The sequence below is a fragment of the Pyricularia grisea genome (assembly GCF_004355905.1).
Source record: "Pyricularia grisea strain NI907 chromosome Unknown Pyricularia_grisea_NI907_Scaffold_1, whole genome shotgun sequence".
NCBI classification, from domain to species: Eukaryota; Fungi; Ascomycota; class Sordariomycetes; order Magnaporthales; family Pyriculariaceae; genus Pyricularia; species Pyricularia grisea.
In genome coordinates this window covers 1,226,623-1,245,828 of record NW_022156716.1, presented here as the reverse complement: position 1 = coordinate 1,245,828, position 19,206 = coordinate 1,226,623, and the positions used below count along the sequence as shown (strand labels likewise).

Below are 19,206 nucleotides of genomic sequence, written 5' to 3'. Positions count from 1 at the left end.
AAGCTCAAATGAATTATGCTACTGAAGCTAATTCTGTACTAATAAGCTTGATTAATTACAATGTATTTGCGCATCGAATAGCGTTATAATTAATGAGAGCGAAGTAAAAACGAGGTTGCCTGCTATACAAAGAATTATGAAGGGCCCTATTTTAACCGGCCAATTGTTGCTCCATCTGCTTTTGACGCCTCTAGCAGCCGCTTACGAACAGCTTTCGGACAACAGCCTCAAGGACATACCGGGCGCAGGCGACGACTTTGATATCAGCACGGGCCAGCTCTTAGCCCCGATATTGATCCCGCGAGTCCCCGGAACCCCGGGGTCGCAAAAGGTCCAGGATCATTTCGTGAACTTCTTTGCACGGCAGCTTCCGGACTGGTCCATCATCTGGCACAATACAACCGCAAAGACCCCGGCAACGGGTGACGAGGATGTGCCATTCCGCAACATTATCTTCAGGAGGGACCCGCCATGGGCCGCCGAAGGTGACGTTTCAAGGCTGACTCTGGTCGCGCATTATGACAGCCTGTTCCGGCCAGAGGGGTTCATCGGGGCCACGGACAGCGCGGCACCCTGCGCCTTGCTGATGCACGTTGCCAGGAGCATTGACGGTGGGCTGACCAAGAAGTGGTCTGAAATGACGGCTCGTGGGGAGACTGGAGGTGGGCTGGAGGAGGAGAAGGGAGTGCAAATTATCCTGCTGGATGGCGAGGAGGCGTGGGTCTCGTGGACAGAAACGGACTCACTCTACGGTGCTAGGTAATAATGATCCATGTTCCCCCATTTCATCTATCCTGTTCACAAGGTGTCAAGGTTTGTTCGTTACTGACTCGTTAAACAACTAACTACAGAGCACTTGCTGCCGACTGGGAAGCAGAGGTGCACCCACAGTCGTCTATTCACCCAACCCCCCTCAAGTCCATATCTCTGTTCGTACTGCTTGACCTTCTGGGCGCACCCACCCCGCGGATACCTTCGTACTTCCAAAACACCCACTGGGCTTATCAAAACATGGCCAAGGTCGAGAAGCGCTTGCGCAAGCTCGACCTCCTTCAGGCTCAACAGAGCAAGCCGTTCTTGGTTGAGGCTGAGAAGCCCTCGACTGCCTTCACGCAGGGATACATACTAGACGATCATGTGCCCTTTATGAATCGTGGTGTTGACATACTGCACGTGATACCGACGCCATTCCCGAGTGTATGGCACACCATGGAGGATGACGGAGAGCATCTGGATGTGGAGGTGCTGCAGGACTGGGCCAAGATAATCACGGCGTTTACGGCTGAGTGGATGGAACTAGAGGGGTTTCTTCCGAGTGCCTTGGAGAAGAAGCCCAAAGTCGAAGAGGTTGTGAAGGACGAGCTTTAGGCTTTCTGGATTCGAGGTCTTTGGGTGTACATGCTAAACTTGGATACCTACGTATGTCTGCCGCAATGGATCGACAGCTGCATGTTCGCCGATCATCCAAAAAGGTAACCCGACAATCCCAATCACATAAAGTGTATGCCAGACTAAAAATGTGTAATGAGACCCTCCAAGCCTCTCATCGATGGCAGGAAGGGATGCATGCTCCACGTGATTGTCACCACAGCAACCACTTCCCATTTGACGTATCTGACCCACTTTTAGCCGCTTGTTTACTGTCCGTTGGAGAAAGGGTCGCGATCAAGCCTAAGGTACCCAGTTTCCCCACCATCATGGTCGCGTCAATTTAGCAGCAAACACACGCGTCGATATTGATTCTTCTGATATCAGATTGAAGAGGGAGACCAGGCCCACGCGCGAACTCGGGATTTCGCGTTTATAACAAAATCGTCTCTGCAGCTCCTGGCGCTTTCTTCCTTTGTCGCCTACGAAGCTCGCAACCGAAGCAACAACAGCAATGCCGCCACAAGGCGACGTCACGCTCCCCGCGACCAAGAGAGCGCGCAAGTCGCTGAGCGGTCTTGAACCGTCCAGAAAGGCTGGAGAAAAGGAAAATGCTACGGTCGACGTGTCGGCGGCATCACTGGCCGCGAATCGCAAAAAGTCGCGGAGCAAGAGCATAGGGCCTGGTGGCCTAGACGCGCTCAAACCTGCGAATGGAAACAGGAGACAGGTGAGTTATGGGACATGAAGTCTCACGATGTATTGTTTTTTTTTTCATATGGCAGCTAACTTTGCATACATCTCTGGCAGTCTATAGCTGCACCTCTGCCAAGATCAATCCTCAAACCGACCATCCCTATCTTGCCCGAAATACCACCACATAAACCGAAGCAGGCCACTAGTAGGAATGAAGGCGACTCCACCAAGGTCGCCTTGCGGACAGAGGAGGAGCAGCAAGCCGCAGCGCGCGAGCGTGAGGAGAGGGAGAGGGTGGCCCTTGAAAAGGAAATCAAGGACAGACGAGAAGCCCGACGCAAGTCACTGGCCAACAGGCGTGTATCGTTTGCGGCTGAAGCTACGTTGCACACATTCCACGAGATTGAGTACCTCCAAGATTCGACCACATCAACGGATTCTACGAGACGCGCTTCATCACGTGCGGCTCCATCTCCGGCGCCGCAGGTATCACAGCCCGAGTCGGACCCAGCAGAGCCGCCCTCAACCCCACCTGAACATATAGATGATATGGTCCCAGACTCTCCGGCAGATCAGAGGGATCTCCACCAAAAGAAACGGAGACGGAGTTCAGGAATCTCGCCTTTGGACGAGCATGACGAAACTATGGGCTCCACGGTGTACGATTCGGACTCGGACAACGGCGACGATATCATTGAAGACCCAGATGAGGCGGAGTCTGACTCGGACGCTGGTGACGGCACGATGATGACGCTGGATGCCGACGAGGTGACCACAGCTTCTGCTGTATCTGCGGGTTCCATGTCTATGATGAGCAGCGATTCCACGGCCAGTATCGACGAGATGCTACGACTAGCCACGCAGCGAGCAGGTGTCCGTTCGGCTGCAAATGAGGATGAGGAGGTAATTCCTGCCTTTGTTGGCTGGGGCAAGAAGGCCGCCTCGGGCAGTGGAATGCAGGAGGACCAGGAGATTTTCTCAAGTCCTGTACGATCAGTTGTGGACGAGGACGACGGCATGGATATGGAGGAGACGCATGCTATGGGAGGGATCCTCACAGCGGCAGATGCCGATGAGACCATGGCCAGCGAAAGCGGGATGGATATGTCAATGGACATGACACACGCCCTTGGAGGGATCATGGCACAGAAGAGAGCAGCCCAGAGGGAGGCGACCATGTGCGTGGACCAGACTATGGATTTCACCACTCCAATGGGTGGGATCCAATCTGCAGCCGGAGACGATGACGAACAAGAAGACAGCGAAGGCTACGAGGATATGTCAATGGAGCTGACCACCGTCATGGGTGGTGTTTGGTCGACAGGAGCTGCTAAGGGCGGCAAGCCTGGAGCGCGGCGCCGGACAACAACGATGCGCCCCGATGATATAGATGCAGAGCCAACTGTCGGCATGGACATGACAGTGGGATTAGGCAAAATCATCTCTACCGATAAGGATACTGAGAGTGACGGGGAGATGGACATGACTGCGGGCATGGACATGTCTCCTGTGTCACTAGGTGGAATCCTCGCATCGGTCACTCGTCCAGTGGATGAAAACGACAAAACGCCTCAGGGGTCTCGCTCATCACTAGAGAAGGCGCCTTCGGTAAACGGCAGGCAATCGTCGCCGTCCAGGCCATCCTCGTCAATCAAGAACTCTTTGACATCGACTTTAAACCGTAACCCTTTATCCAACTGTTCACCAAGCCGCTCACCTGAGCGTTCAGCATTCAAGGGCAGTGAACTCCGCAGGTCACCAGATCGTCCATTTTCTCCGGTTCGCAAGTCTCCAGCTCGAAACTCTCCCGCAAAACCATCGATTCAACCCGCCAAATCTCCCGAGCGGCCACGCACGCCGTCGCGGTCTTCACCATCTAGATTCATTGCTAGTGGATCCAAGTCGCCGGTGCGTTCAGCTGGTCAAAAGAATAAGCAGACCCCTGTGTCGCCAGCAAAGCAAAAGTCCCCTACCAGGTCTCTTTTTCAACAGGATCCCGCGACAGGGGCAACAACTCCCCTTGTAGCCCTGACACCTCAGAGGCGACGACTCTCTGGTGTCGGTGCTGACCGCTCGGGGCTGGGTTCTCCGAGGGTTGCGGAGCTTCTCGAACGCCGAGCATCTATTGGCGAGGCAGCAAAAGAGTTCTCGCCTAGTAGAAATCTGGAGCTTGGTCGCCGGGGTGTCAAGTGGGATGACCCGCGCATGATGGAGCAAGAAATCGACCGCCAAAGGCAACAAGAAATGGACAAGGAAGATGGCCGTAAGATCATGGAGCGGGAGGCCGACGAGCGAGACGTCACCCTGAATCTTAGAGAGATGATTCAGGGACTCAGCCCCAAGAAGAATCCTCTCCGTGGTCGCAAGAGCTTACACGTTGGCAGTGCCAAGGGCTTGCTGGGAAAGCGTCCTTCCGAGCTGGATGATGGGGGGGAGGAGGAGCAGGATGGAGTGAAGAGACTAAAGAACCACCAAGGGAGTCCAGTCAAAAGTATCAAACTGCAGCAGCCTCCATCCAAAGAGGAGACCACGGGACGACTTTCAAAGTTCAGTAGGAGCCAAGACTCAACCAAGCAATCTCTGGAAGTTTCTACACCAACATCTCCTATCAAGATCTCTAGGACCGCACCAAGCCCGAGACGTTTAAGTCATTTTAGGGACGTTGAGAACGATGGCGCAATAGATCTCGGCAGAGGCGAGGGCGTTGATGCCGAGGATCTGGACGACGACGACGACGACGACGAAGAACGTATCAGTCTTCAGGACTTCCTCAACATGACCAGCATTCGCTTCATGGAACTGACGACCACAAAACGCCGACACACCGTCGCACCACAGGCCAAGAATAACTCTGAAAGTGACGGCAAGGATGACATGTCATTTGAGCGCTGCGTCGTGGCCGGCGCCTGTACGGTGCCGATGCTAGAGCTGTATCAACACTCCTGCCGCGAGCTGAAGAAGTACATCTCGGAGGGTCGTGACATCGTCAGGGAGATCGAGAGCGAGACGCTCGCTGACAACCCGCCTCTGTTCCGAGAGTATATGTCAGCCAGCCCGGACTTCAGAGTTCTGATGGATAACCAATTCAAGAATGTCAAGCTGCATGCTCGCCTCCTCAGCAAGGCCATGTGGTACGAATGGCGAATGAAGCTACAAGAAGGTCTCAAAGAAGGCTTAGAGAAGACGGCCGAGGGCATGGCTCAAGATGAACAGATCCTGAAGAAGAAGCAGGCTCTCATAGACTCTGTCCTTCCTGGACTCGTCAAAAAATTTGCTCAACTCGAAAAGGAGCACAACCTACTCGACGAGGCGGTGCGTGAGCTGGCAGATTGCGATCCCGACGAGTTGCAAGCTGCGCGGGACGAGCTGCTTGCTGCCACCCAAGACATCGACTTGAAGAAGCAGCAGATTGCAGAACTCGAGCAGGACCTTCATCAGTCCGAAGAAGCTATTGGGGAGCTGGGGACAAAGAAGCAGCTATGTCTGGACGAGATCCGTGAAGCTGAACGTGTGAGAGAGGAATGCAGAGGCTGGAGACCTGACGAGATTATGGATCTTAAAGGTATGTTTTACTATTATATTATTCCTTTCTTTCTATCACTTACACTTACGACCACTAACTTGGTCATTCTTCTCTGTGTGATCCAACATGCTAACTAACCAACCCATTTGAAACAGCACGCGTCGAGGCCATCGAGAAAGAGCACGGCTGGACAGTCACGGGCTGCTCCGGTACGACTGTCTCAATGACCTACAACCGCGAGGTTGAGCTGGTCTTCGATCCCACCAGCTTCGCTACCCCGGACAGCGCGGCCAGGAAGCAGCCAACCAACATCGACCTCTGGTACATCGCAGCCAACCGCGAACGCGATCCCGTACCCATCACTACCGAGCTCGAATTCTTCCTTCAGTGCATCCGCGATCAGGTCAGGGGTCTGGACCAGCCGCGCACCTCGCTGCGCCACATGCTCGACGTGGTGGGCGCCGGCTGGCTTGAGGCCAAGAAGGTCTCTGCCAATATCAGGAGCATAAACTGCACCTTCCCAACCAGGGTCTCACGGACTTCTGACACATCCATGGTCGTCAAGGCGACTTTGCTGCTGGCGGGGCTGAAGACCAAGGTCGAGGTTCTCATCGATCTGAGTGGCCAGAGTGTGGGTGGTACGGTTGTTAAGCCGCGAGCAAGGGTCGTCTACGGACAGCGTTTCAACGAGGACCGGATGGCAGACTTCTTGAGCAAGGAGATTGGCGACAAGGTAGGCAAGGGACAAGTGTGGGGAGATGTCATTGTCGAACTGTACGCGAAGCTTTTGTCTGGGGCCAACAAGCAATGATGGAATTTTGTGTGATGTTTGGGTAATGGGTGTTTGCAAAGGGTCTTTTCTTTTCTGGAGGGTATGTTTGTTTTACTGGCGTTGAGGGATAATGCGCGGGATGGAACACCGAGGATGAAGGATTTCATGTCTGGAATATGGCTTTATGATTCAATGACAAGATTATTATTGTTGACCTTTCCTTCGAGTTTGAGTGAACAAAGTTCTTTCAAGCCAACCTTACCATGCACAGAGAAACATCGCAAACCATCAAGAAAACAAGGACCCAAATATTATCCATATACTCACGACATCAAAAGCCTGTTCTATTCTTGCCAGGGGAGAGGACTGCCTGTTGTTTTACTATTTGAAAAAAAATCAAACCCTTCAAGCCAAAAATCATCATTATTGGTAAAGCCACAAAATCCATTTCCCATGAACGCCGTCTTGCCATTTTATCAATAGGAAGCAAAAAAAAAAAAAAAAAAAAAAAAAAAAAAAAAAAAAAAAAAAAAACACAAAAATGAATACCCCAAAACACACTGTATGGAGACAAAAATCACAAGCCGTAGACGGGGCTACAAACCATCTATCAGGTCAACCCTGAACCCAAAACCTTGCCACGCCCGTTCGCCATGGTGCTTATGTTACTAGCATGTGCGAGGAGGAATTTGCAGCAAGTGAGGACGAACTTGCAGGCCTTGGTCCAAGCATCGTCCTGAGCTATACCCAGCTTGATGCTGATGCCGTTGATCTTGTCGCCATCAATGACGTACGGGAGCGTGAGGGGCTTCCCGTTGGCAGTGGTGGTGCGGACCATGAACGTGCCCAGCTGCCGCACGAGCTCGAGGTATGCCACCATGGCGGCGTCGAGCTTCCTGTGCATAAAAGTCAGGCCGAGCGGCATGTCTCCGGACGAATAGAGCTCCAGGACCTTTTTCTTGGGCGCCTGCGGTGGGGCAGATCCTACGCGGGATGCTGCCGGCGACGGTGGCTCGAATCGGATGATCCGCGACATGGAGCCCATGGGCTGAGGTTCGTACCCGTCGAAACGGTATTGTAGCTTGTCGGCGACTGTGGCGACCAGCAAAAGTGCGTGGCCCCAAGCAGCGTTGATCTCGGGCCAGTCGACCGGGGTGTTATGCAGCCGGCCGAGGCGCAGACCATTAATCGTGGCGAAGGTGCCGTCGTGGCTAATGAGGAACGTGTCGTTATACACGTTCGTCCGCTGCAGAGACTGCAACAGCCTCGCATCGTGGTCGTATTTCGAGTTTATGCTGTCACGCTCGTTCTGGAAGTCTGCCAGCTGCGATGCAAACGCGTTGCGCTCGCGCCAGAACTGTTCCTCCTCGGCATCCATCTGCCGTGACTCCTCCTCGAGAGCTAGAATCTCGTCGTCCAGGCTAGCCTTTTCTTTCTCGAGCGCAATGAGCTCTTTAAGAGCCGCTGCTTCTTGCTCCTTTGCCTTGGTGAGAGCCTCCTCTTGCGTCTTCAACTCATCGTCAGTGGGGCTTTCCAGCTCGAGCTTTTTGAGAAAGTTGACATAGGTGCTACGTTCCCTAGACGCAGATTCGAGTCGTTTGCGCAATCCTTCGACGAGTATGTCGGTGCATTCGACGCAGACGGGGTGGTCAATGTCGGACCGTGCCGAGAGTATCTCAAATAGCCTCAACATGCGGTTAGCCTCGTTGGCACCGTCATCATCCGTACCTGTAGCGGAAGCTCCCTTTGACTTGTTTGGTGAGGCTGGTCCCGACGAGCGCCCCGAAGTTCCGTGTCTCGATGGTGCAATCTGAGACTCCTCTAGCAGGATGAACGACATGGAGCTGTCACGCATGGCCTTATCCCCGCGCAAACCACTAATGTCGCTGCGCCTCTTGAAAGTAGGCGAGCCGATGGCATTCTTGATTGCATTTTCGTACGCGGCCTTCCTGTTTTGATTGTGGACGTGTGCAGGACTTGACGATGATGACGATGAAGTATCCTTGTGGACTTGCTGTTGTGAGGAGGTGGCTGGATAACAGTCAGTTCTTGAGCTTCCGGTCCAAAGTTGACCATCGTCTTCATATGTTTTCTGCCTATTGGGGGGTCACATGAGGTAGAACTCACTGACGAGAAGATCGTAGGCGGCTGGGTTGAGATCATCCAGCGACCCGTCGAGCTTGAGCGGCGTCCGGCATTTCTGGCAAAACATCATCGACAGGGCTCTCGGACGCTCGCCAGTGACCGAGCCTCATCGGTGAGATTCTTTTGGAAGCCTATGCAGCATACGGGGCTTGGTGGAGTTTCGTTAAGCCAAGCTGAGAAGGGGTGCGTTTGGCTGCTGGCGGAATGGCTTTGAAGATTTGTCGATGTAGGTATGGGAGGAGAGTTTAGAGTAGGTACATTGGGTTGGGGTTCGTACCGAAAGCCCCAGGGTTACTACAAGTCTAGACCTTGTACTTAACGGATAGCTCACACGACCCCGCCGCCTGCAGCTTCCCGAGTCTTGTGGACCCTGCACCGCACGTCATTCCTTTCACGCGGCGCAGACGAACCAATTGCAATACCGACAACGTCCCCCCTGAATGGATAAGGTGTTGCCAGGCCTACAGTACTGTGTACAGTGTGGACTTCATCAATGTACAGTGCCTCTATGCCCGTTACAGACCCACATTTAGGTACTCACTGTAGGTATCCGTACACTGGAGGTTGCTATGGAGTGGAAATTTGTAGCGCGTCGCATAGACGCGTCAAATTCCCCAATCCCCCTTGCTAGTCACTGCGATAAAGATTGCCATTGAACGCCGAGCAAAGTAGCATATGTCAATTGTCGATATATGTGCACTCTAACATTCCACTTAAGCGTCTTCATGGTCCAATTATGGTCATCGCATCATCTTCTGAAGCATGGAGCCTCCTAGCAAGAAGCCTAGGCTCTCTCACAGTCTTGACCAGGACGGTGACGAATTAGACCTGAACATTGAGGATTTAGCGCTCGATCGTCAATTCCAAAGGTCTACATATCGATCTGCCTTCTCATTCAAATCTACGTTGGAAAACATCTTTGAAAAATACGGCAGAGACTTTGGCGATGAGGGTGATGAAATCGACCTTAACACCGGCAAAATCACTGTTGACAGAGGCCATTTCCGAGGCATCTTTGGGGGGAACCTGCCAGTGGCCGCCGTTGGCGATGACTGCACAGACGTAGCCGGTCAGGGGGATGAGGAGGGAGAGGAAGAGGGTGATGATGAGGACGGCATAGACCTGAACCAACTTTATAGTGATGGGGAAGAGGAGGATGACGGAGAGGACGAGCATGAGGAGGGCAGCATCGATCTCGAGGCTGATGGGGAGGACGACGAGGAACCCAGTCACATCCCATCATCGGACGCCATCCCAGACCTCCCCGATATACCCGAGCCTCCGCAGCTACCTCCATCTTTCAGTGCGCTGGAATCATCGGTAAACGGCGGTCTGTCCAAGTCAGGTACGCTGTTAGGGACCCTGAACCGGCTACTGACGATGGCAGCGGCAAGTCGCAGCGCCTCGGATCCATCATTTGACCCCCTCAGCGTCACCAATGAACTCGTGGAACCAGCCTGGAGAGTCCCTGCGCTGCCACCATCACTACTGCAGAAAAAGTCAACAGCTCCGGTAAAGACGAAAAGCAGTGCTGCCACGAAGTCCATCGTGCGCAAGCCGCGCCCCATATTCACTCATGACACCGACTCTGAAGATGAAATTACAAAACGGGCATCTCACATAGGTCCGGAACGGACACCCTTAAATCAGCGGAATGCTTCACCATACGAGTCAGAAACTCGATCGGCTACTAGTCCTGAGACCAGTGGCTGTATAGAAAGAGTGCCCAACCAAGAATCACATACGAGGTCAACATCTCGGCCCGGAAAGTCAAAGCATCGCGAGGCTCACTCCGCCACTGTACCTAGATCGCCACCACCCACCGAGGATGAGAGAGACGTCACAGAATCCCAGTGTATGGAGACAGGTTACCCGCAACGACCATTAAAACGAAAACACGAAAGCATTGTTATTCATATAATAGACGAGAGGCTCCAAAAGTTGGAGCAGAGTAAACTTTCTTTGTTAAATGCACCTGTTGAGACACTTGAGCCAGTCAGTCAAGGGGCGCCTATCAGGGACGAAAGCGTCATAGAGTCCGGTTCCGCAGCGTTGGAAAATCCGGAAAGTCCAAGCAGGCCACGAGAATTTACAAATAAAGAATTGCTGGAAACCGACACCGAATCTGACGAACAAACATCTGGTCAAGCGAGTACTGTTGAAGAAACGACCATGTTGAGTCCAAGACTGCCTTCAGGGGGCAACAAAGGGCAACCAAAAAAGACCGAAGCGCCGCCTGAAACTTTTACGAAAAATTATGTCGATCCCTCGTATGGGTTCTCTGACGAGGAAGATGGGGGTTGGGTGCCAGCTCCCAAGGCCGCTGGCAGAGGCCGTCGCCGAGGTCCTCTCATTCTTCGACCAAGGAGTGTCTCCCCTGAGCTGGACTCTCCTCCTCGCCCTACACGTTCACCCCTGGGAATGCCAGAGCCGGTTGCAACGTCTGCTGATGTCACTCTCAGTAGCCAATCACCGAGCTTTACTGCACTGATTGCTGAAGCAGAGCCCCAGCCCGAACACGCGCTGGTCGAAGATCTAGAACATGAGAACACTCCCCCAGCAGCATTCGAAGACGAGGAGCTCTCGATGCTCGTGGACAACCAACCTCCTGAGCCAGCGCCAGTACAAGAATCTACGATTGTATCCCCTGTCGCAGTTGAGGACGGCGAAGCATCACAGTCACCGGAATCATCCGGACTACGACGGCCGGTGGATGAACCGGTGCTGGAAGAATACTTTCGCCCAGCGAATGAGCAGCATGTTGAGCCAGTATCAGAGCCTGATCTGGAGGTGGTGCAACATGCTTCAGCAGACTCAAGTCTTGGCCAGCTCGAGGTCTCGCATAGGCAGAGCGTTATCCCTCAAGATCAAACGAGTCACAAATCATCCCCTCAAAGTCTTCCCACGCAGCTCGGAGACCAGCTCGCTTCAGGAAAACAGGGTTCAGCGTACCTCCGCAGGCGAACGCGGAGGCAATGGCCGCCTGAGAGCAACCTTGTCGACAAATCATTATCAACTCAGGATTCCCGGCCTGCGACGCGAAGTCCGCCTCTCACTTCGACTCCCAGCAGAAGATCGGTGAGATCAGTAGGCTCGCTGCTGTCACTTGTTAACGACGGGTCCGACGAGGACGAGCTCTCGACATACTTCACCCCACGCACCCGGAGTGTTGCCAGCAGCGGCGGTTATGCAGGCCCTGCACGTATCTCCCGGGAGACCCTGTCCTCGCCAATCAAGAAGAAAACGCCAAAGTCGCTCAGTCGACGCCTTTTTATGACCAAAGCCAGCAGCAGCGTTCATGCGAAGCCCAAGGCCTCGTCGTTTTCACTCGTGTCTGGCGCGCAGTTCCACACCACTCCGCTCTCCCACCGCGGACGTGCAACAGGCAGCGGAAGCAGCAGCGTTCGATCGCGTGTCAACTCTAGTCCTGTAAGATCCGTGATCCAGACGCCAGGTGGATCGAAGCGGAGATGCGGCGAAGAAGGCTTTCGGTGTGATCGCGACTGGTGCTTTTTTTGTATTGGTGACCAACAGTAAAGTGCAGTCAAAGTCAAGCCCAAGAACCCAACGCATCAGTTTTCCTGCTTGTTTCCTGGGAATATGTTTTGTTTTTTTGACATTGCAGAGCGACATCACACCCAAAATCAGGGTTAAGCATACGGTTTTGGACGTGAGGGACAATACACTTCTGTTCCGTTTTCGGTACCATCATTTGGAACATTGAGTTTATATACTCTCAAGGGGATGATAATCATGAGTAGATGACGCATATGAGCTTACTTGCAAAGGCAACACAGGGACGGACAGCATTTTGGGAGGGAGCATTAAATAGCAACTAACAACAAAGCGATGATCATAATGAATCTTGTTTATTCTTCTGCATAACTCCCCAAGTACTGGGGCCGACAACCCGTACGTCACCTTGAGCCGCCGCCGTCAACAACTGCCAAGGTTCGCTGAAACCGCCAGGCCTGAAAACTCAACCAAGCACGACACCGTCATTGTCTCCTTTTTTCGGGAATCGACCAACTTGGCGAAGCGTCCCAACCCGGGCATGACTTTCACCTACAAATATTACTACCCACGGTTCCGACCCAAAACAACCATTGACGCCCCCCACCTGTACCTGTGCCGCTCGCTGTTTCTTGAGAAGCGCACACACGCCTACAACCTCGAGATACAGAGCTCGGGTTCACACGGGAACGGGGTAGAGATCTTTCTTTTTTTTTTTTTTCTTTTCTGAGATAAGTCCCTCATCCGCTTCTTTATGCTTGAAGTAATTATCTCGGGGGGGTATCTTGTTTGAGACGTCTTTTTTTTTGCTGTTGACATCTGTAATGTGACTGGAACGGATTGGTCAAAAGTTGGTGATTGATACCGAAAAAGCCAGAGAAACGAACATCAGACTGAAATCCCATGCTTCTTTTTTTTTCAAGCCGAGGTGCTGCTTCCTGCCGCAAGGAGGCGCTCCAATACACCCTCACCACGGACGGGCTCGAAGTAAGGATGCGCCATCGCTTCCTTTGCAGTCAGACGTTCCTGAGAAAGGGGCAAGGGTTAGAACAGATTGAAACTAGGAACTTCGAATCTATATCAAAAGACTCACCATGTGATCATATCTCAAGAGCTTGTCCAGGAAGTCGATGGCTTCATTGCTCACAAACCTCTGGTTCTCCGCCGTCACGAAGCTGTGCCAGGGCTTCTTCTGGAACCTACCCAGGATGTCATCGTATTGGGCGTCCAACTCAATCTCGTACTTGTCGAGGTAGTCAAATAAGTCGTCGGTGCCGAGAACCTTGGCGATCTTGACCAGCTGGTCCGAGTTGCTGTTCCCATGGAAGAATGGCTCCTTGCGGAAGATCATTGAAGCGAACATGGCCCCGAGACTCCACATGTCGAGCGAGTAATCGTACTCCTGGTAGTCGACCAGCAACTCGGGGCCCTTGAAATAGCGAGACGCAACACGGACGTTGTACTCAGTGCCCGGGTGGTAGAACTCGGCCAGACCCCAGTCAATCAGGCGCAGCTTGCGGTTCTCATGGTCGATCATAACGTTGTGAGGTTTCACGTCGCGGTGCATGATGCCTTTGCTGTGGCAGAAGTCGAGCGCCTTGAGCAGCTCCAAGATGTAATACCGCACATCTATGTCGTTGAACTTGGGGTAGAGCGTGCGGAAGTCGGTGTTGTTGACGTACTCGAAAATGAGTGATGGAGTCTTGCTCTGTTGTTGCGATGACACCATTGCCATGTGAGCAAGAGGAACGAGGCACCAATATATATATGTTGAGGATGTGGAATTTCCGTACCTGTGAATCTCTAACCACGTCGAGCAGGGCCACAACATTCGGCCCACCAGCGAGGTTCTGCAGAATCTTGATTTCTCGCTTGATCTTCTTCTTCTTGACCGGCTTCAAAACCTTGATGACGCATTTCTGGTAGTTGACGACGTTGATGCCTTCAAAGACCTCTGAGTACTTTCCGCGACCTGCGAGATTGGATATCCCAAGAATCAGTCAGTCTGCTCCAGCCGTGGACCTTTTTTTTTTTTTTTTTTTTTTTTTTTTTTTTTTTTTTTTTTTTTTTTTTTGTTCCCCGTCTGTCTGTATCTCTGCCTGCCCTGACTTCAAGACTCCCTTTCCCCGCCTTTTCTCCCTAGCAATCTCAGAATGGGCGCGAAAACATACCGATCTTGCGCACCACCTCGTAGTTCTCGAGCACACCCCAGCTGATGTTGACCGTATCATACTCCCAGTAGCTCCGGGGCATGTTCGCGTTGACATCAGCGTAAACGCGCGCCATGGTGTGCATCGGGTGGTGCGGCACCACCGACGCACTCTCTAGACGGGGGGTTGAGGGATCGACGTGCGCCGCCGGGTGCGGGCGAGTCCAGAGCGCTGTTGAAAGGTGTGAGCAGGCCGGAGCCGTGATTGACAATCGCCCGGCGTGTCGAACGACGATGGCTGTGGTTTCAGGAGGAAGGGACGACGACGACAACGACGAGGAAAACAGAAGCCAACCAGATGTTTGGCTCACAGAGGGTGGCTGGGGTTTATTTTCCTCGGCGACGGCCTGACGATCGGCGAAGCCTTCTCAAAGGTCTTGGGATTTTGAGCGTGGTGTTACGTAGCTTCGCTGGCGATCCGACAAATCAGGTTTTGGTCGTCTCTTCCGACAACTAGGAAATCTGGATAGATTGGCGGCTGCGAAATAAAACCTGTTTGGCTGTTGGATGCTGGATGGTGCTACCTAAGAATGCAATAGTGATCTAGACTGGCTGGGCTGCACACACATCGCAAAGTCACCCACAGCGCCGGCGGGAAGGCGGGGGTTGAAAATTCTGGGTCTAGAGCGTGCCCACTCCCCGAGTACAGTACTTTACAATCAGCACCCTGCCGACCCTAGTACAGTGCCTACCTGCCTTAACCAAGCTTATCCGGTTGCCGCTCAGGCGATGTACTCACCTACCTAAATTACTGGACTGCCCACTAATCAGAGATCCACTTCACCTAAGAGAGGGAAAAAAAAAAAAAAAAAAAAAAACCAAAGGCGTGCTTGGTATGCAGTTGGTACCAACCAAGCCAACCTAAGGTACATAGACCCTTTCCCCTCGCGAAATCCCCCACTCTGCAAACCGGGAATAAAAGTTGACGGCGCATACGGAGTAGTGGCAACAAATTCGGCTTGATACTACTGTACTATGCGTTGTCACTTGTTCTTCTAGGTTCAGATCTGGCCGACTTAAATAGACTAAGCTAGACTAGAACTAGAACTAGAACTAGAACTATCTAGTCTAGATCCTTTCAACATAAATTCCTTTTAGGTCAACGTTTTCGCTTACTTGTAACTTGCAATATGAAGCCCCATTTTCAGGCGTCATCCCTCCTCTTATGTGCTACTCTTTTGAGGCTCGGCTGATGCACAAAGAAAAGGTACAACATAAAGTGGTTGGGAAGTCCATGCAATTATTAGACTACAAATGCAGGCCCGAGGTGTAAAAAATGCACCTGATTACTTACTTATATGTGGTGGTTTTGCGTCCTCTCAAAAATAATGAACCACTCACCGCGCAGTCCGCAGTCCACGATACCGTTTCCCTTAAAGCCTTCTCACAACAAACCAAACCCTTGTCCCACCATGAATGCCAACCTTTCGGCTTAGCCCTCACGACTTTCCGTCACTGGTGCTGTATCATCCGAATATTGGCGCTGAACGATCTGCAAGTTCTGCGCGTTGCTGATTATCGAACGGACTTCCCTGTTCGCGTCAAACTTTAGTATTCGTCCAGAGTATTCACGGAACGAGTCAAAAATTAACGAGACATGGTGTTGCCAGGTCAGAGAGAAGATTATTGCTCGACATGCTCCTCCCAGGAGGCCCAACCTTAGCAACCAAGCAAAGCTTGATGCTGTCGTCGGCTGAGCCACGAGATTGGATTTCCGACTAAGGATGACGATACGATGGTTTTCATCATGAAGGCAGGTTGTAATTGTGGTGAATTCCGAAAATGTGACATACCTTTGAGCAATTGTATATTTTTTTTCGGGCTTTCCATCAATCAATCCTCTTCATAACATACCTGACGCCGTTTCGCTGAATTTCCTTCATGAGTTGCTGAGCCAGCTTCTCCATCGTAATCGAGGTTATACATTCCAACATCGACTACATCCCATGTCCTCTTGCGCAAGTCGGGCTTAACCTCTTGTCGACGATTCTTGCCTTTGCCTCCTTTCTTTTTCTTTTTCTTTTTCGTTTTGGCATCCAGCTCGCCGCTCGGTAGCGATGCGATCTCTGTGAGGGCTATGGCTTGATCGTCTTCAATCTCGCCGTCCTCTTTGTCCCGAGCTTTCTCAGCCTTTCTGCGCTCGGCCTCCAATTCCGAGTGCCTAAATATTTCTATCTGCTCATCGGTTAGAGTTCGCTTTACTCCGTCAGGGTAATAGCCGAGTCCATCATCAAAATCGTCTTCTTCGGTGCAGTCATGATCCTCAGCCGACAAGAACTGTGTTGCGAAATTCGACAAGGAAATCTCGGAGAAGTGTTTCTGATGAAAAGCCGCCAAATCATCCTGAAATCATTATTAATAACGGACTCGGTAGTGATCTCGGTATTGGAAATTCTGAAGAGCACCTGCCTGCGTAATAACTGGGAGATTTGCCATGATATCTCGCAAGGCTAGGCGAGATATAGAACGAGTAGCCTCTACCGACTAAGGAGAGCTAGCGCACTTTGAAAAGCACGTACTACTTCCGCCACTACAACCATGTCAGCACGCGGTAAGCTTTCAATAATCAGTAATCGAATTTCAGGGATAAGAGACATACAATGTTGCTTCCTGTGTGCCAGATTCTCCTCGCCAATCTGGACGTATCGTTGGCGTGTCTGCAATCGCTTCACAGCACGTTCGTTGTCATGCGCAGAGGCCGCGGCAGCCCATACGTTGAAATACTTCACCAGTCCGTCAAACTCGCGAAGTAGCTCCAGTTCTTTGTCGTTGGCTTTGGCGAGCGCCTGTTCGTACTGTGACCTGAAGTCGTCCCAATCGAAATCGGGAATCTGTCCAGGGCTTGTGAAAAGTGCCTCTGGGCCGGCGCTTCCGCTCCTGGTCTGAGGCTCTGGGGTTCTGACTTGTGGCCGAGTGCCTTGAGCCTCGGCGTTGATGAGGTTGGGGTTGAGGATCTGTGTCTCCTGTGAATCTTCTGGATGATTAGGAGACCCTGGTGCGTCTGGTGTGTTGAGTTTGGAGGACGATCTCTTCTGTGGACTCTCCATAATGAGACAAGTCCCAATCTGGCTTATTGTTACTTGGGACCGTTGTACAAGCCAATGGCTGTAGGCAGCAGACTTTCACCAAATGAGGTGCAGATCATAAAGAAACTGACGCGAATCGGTTTAATCCTGGCTCAATTAGCAAAGTTACAACGGAAACTCAAATATTCGCTCAAAGTCGGTGCCGATGAAGGAGACTTGGAGAAGAATAGAGAGATTATGCGATGATAAAGGCGAGGGAGGCCGTTCTCAACATATAAGGAACCGTGCCTATGACTACCTACCTACCAGATGAGTTGAGGTAGGCAGGTGAGGCAGGTAGTCGAAGGCACGAGTTTCCCTTCTGTTCCAATGAGTGCGACCCAGTGCTCGCTTGACAGATGAAGGTGTGGTCGATGCAAGGCATCGATGCCCAACTACACGGCCTGGAGTTGTACCTTAAAGCCAAAAGGATCGAGCCAGCGGCTGATAGGGTGAGAGAGACGGGATGCAGAGGAAAAAGATCGCGGTGAAAATAACCCAGATAACGTTCTTGATTGTGCATGTCGCCTAAGCTGAATTCTAGCCTGAATCCGGGTTTAGTGGATTCGTAGGTAAGCTACTGGGTGCCCGTACATTTCTTCCAATCTAATTTGGCCCCACAACAACCTAAGGGGAAGCAACCGTAACCGACCCCGGCAACACCGTTTAAAATAAAATAATAAACATTAAACAAAAATAAATATAACCAAACTAAAACCTTTTAATCCCGATTAACGTTTTCCTTTTTTTTATCTTTATAATATATATTTGGGAATTTCCTATTTACGCCTTATTTTTTTTTAATTTCCTGCCAATTTTTAGTTTGTTCCAAATCCTATTTTTCCGACCCGGTATTTACGTATCCTTTTCGTAAATCGAAACCGTAATCAAATATATTTTTATATTTTGGGGCCGACGTTAATATAATTCCCTTTTAAGGTCGGATATAAATAATATAAATTTTACAAAATCGAAAACCAGGTTTTTTAAAATTTATTAACCATAATACCGTTTTATCCTGGGATTATTAAACTACGTTTTTCGGAATTAATTATATTGGTTTAAATTTATTTTTGGATAATTTTTGTTTATTTAAAAAATTTTGGATTTAAAACCCGACGGCAATATTAAAATAATATATTAAAAAAAATCGTATATATTAAATATCGGTGATTTTAAAATATCGGTAAACCGTCCGGTATTAAAATTTTTTTTTATCCGTTATATATCGGTAAATGTTTTTTTTAGGTATTTTTAAATTTTGGATTTCCCGATTTCGAAAATCGGACGGAAAATTATCCCGCCTTTATTTTAAAATATCCAAAGGTTAATAAAATTATTCGTATTCCAATAAAATTTAAACCGGCGAATAACCTAAAATTAAAACGAATTTATTATTTAAAATAAAAATAATTTCGGGTAATTGGTAAATTTATTTCTTTTTTTTTCCTTTGAACCTTTTAATTACCTAACGCCTTATTTAATTTTTAATAAATTTAACGACCGATTTTAAAAATTCTATTAATTGGGGGAATAATATTGGCCCGAAATATATATTTATTTTTTAATCCGAAAAAAATTATAATAATATTTTTACGTTAAAATACGGCCCGTTATCGGTAAAAAATATTTTCGGCCATTTTATTATCGGCGTCCAATATTTTTTTTATATTTCCGTTACGTTTATATTCCGGTTCGAATAAAACGCCGTAACGAAAATAAAACGGTTAAAATAATTAACCGTTATTAATATATATTTTTCCCCGGTATTAACCGGAAAATTAATTAGCCCTAAGAAATTTATTTTTACCATTTGTATGGGATATATAACCGTTATTTTTTTGTATTTTTCCTTAAAATTACGTGGATTTAATTTTGCGTAAACGGGGTATAATTAATATTTTTTGGCCACGTT

At 50.3% G+C, this 19,206-nt stretch overlaps 6 protein-coding genes across 6 annotated transcripts; 3 read left to right on the top strand and 3 right to left on the bottom strand.

Moving 5' to 3' along the window:
• The first annotated feature begins 33 nt into the window (after positions 1-33).
• On the top strand, positions 34-1,510 carry PgNI_00300 (uncharacterized protein). Its single transcript, XM_031120382.1, has 2 exons — positions 34-759; positions 852-1,510. Exons 1-2 carry the CDS (start codon positions 137-139, stop codon positions 1,366-1,368), a joined length of 1,140 nt encoding a protein of 379 aa, XP_030985903.1. The 5' UTR covers positions 34-136; the 3' UTR covers positions 1,369-1,510.
• Positions 1,511-1,882: 372 nt separating this feature from the next.
• Positions 1,883-6,519, top strand: PgNI_00299 (uncharacterized protein; the record flags this gene model as incomplete). Its single annotated transcript, XM_031120381.1, has 3 exons — positions 1,883-2,098; positions 2,179-5,626; positions 5,743-6,519. The coding sequence occupies 3 exons, from the start codon at positions 1,883-1,885 to the stop codon at positions 6,396-6,398; spliced, it is 4,320 nt and encodes a 1,439-aa protein (XP_030987410.1). The 3' UTR covers positions 6,399-6,519.
• A 450-nt stretch (positions 6,520-6,969) lies between these two features.
• PgNI_00298 (uncharacterized protein) lies at positions 6,970-8,731 on the bottom strand (the record flags this gene model as incomplete). The annotated part of the gene is made up of 2 exons (XM_031120380.1): positions 8,487-8,731; positions 6,970-8,390 (listed from the first exon to the last, which is right to left on the bottom strand). Exons 1-2 carry the CDS (start codon positions 8,572-8,574, stop codon positions 6,970-6,972), a joined length of 1,509 nt encoding a protein of 502 aa, XP_030987409.1. The 5' UTR covers positions 8,575-8,731.
• Positions 8,732-9,266: 535 nt separating this feature from the next.
• On the top strand, positions 9,267-12,041 carry PgNI_00297 (uncharacterized protein; the record flags this gene model as incomplete). The annotated part of the gene is made up of 1 exon (XM_031120379.1): positions 9,267-12,041. The coding sequence occupies one exon, from the start codon at positions 9,267-9,269 to the stop codon at positions 12,039-12,041; it is 2,775 nt and encodes a 924-aa protein (XP_030987399.1).
• Positions 12,042-12,351: 310 nt separating this feature from the next.
• PgNI_00296 (uncharacterized protein) lies at positions 12,352-14,806 on the bottom strand. The gene is made up of 4 exons (XM_031120378.1): positions 14,189-14,806; positions 13,811-13,989; positions 13,111-13,725; positions 12,352-13,043 (listed from the first exon to the last, which is right to left on the bottom strand). The coding sequence occupies exons 1-4, from the start codon at positions 14,310-14,312 to the stop codon at positions 12,936-12,938; spliced, it is 1,026 nt and encodes a 341-aa protein (XP_030987398.1). The 5' UTR covers positions 14,313-14,806; the 3' UTR covers positions 12,352-12,935.
• Positions 14,807-15,806: 1,000 nt separating this feature from the next.
• On the bottom strand, positions 15,807-17,273 carry PgNI_00295 (uncharacterized protein; the record flags this gene model as incomplete). Its single annotated transcript, XM_031120377.1, has 4 exons — positions 15,807-15,944; positions 16,081-16,569; positions 16,594-16,646; positions 16,826-17,273. 4 exons carry the CDS (start codon positions 17,271-17,273, stop codon positions 15,807-15,809), a joined length of 1,128 nt encoding a protein of 375 aa, XP_030987401.1.
• Between the last annotated feature and the right edge of the window lie 1,933 nt (positions 17,274-19,206).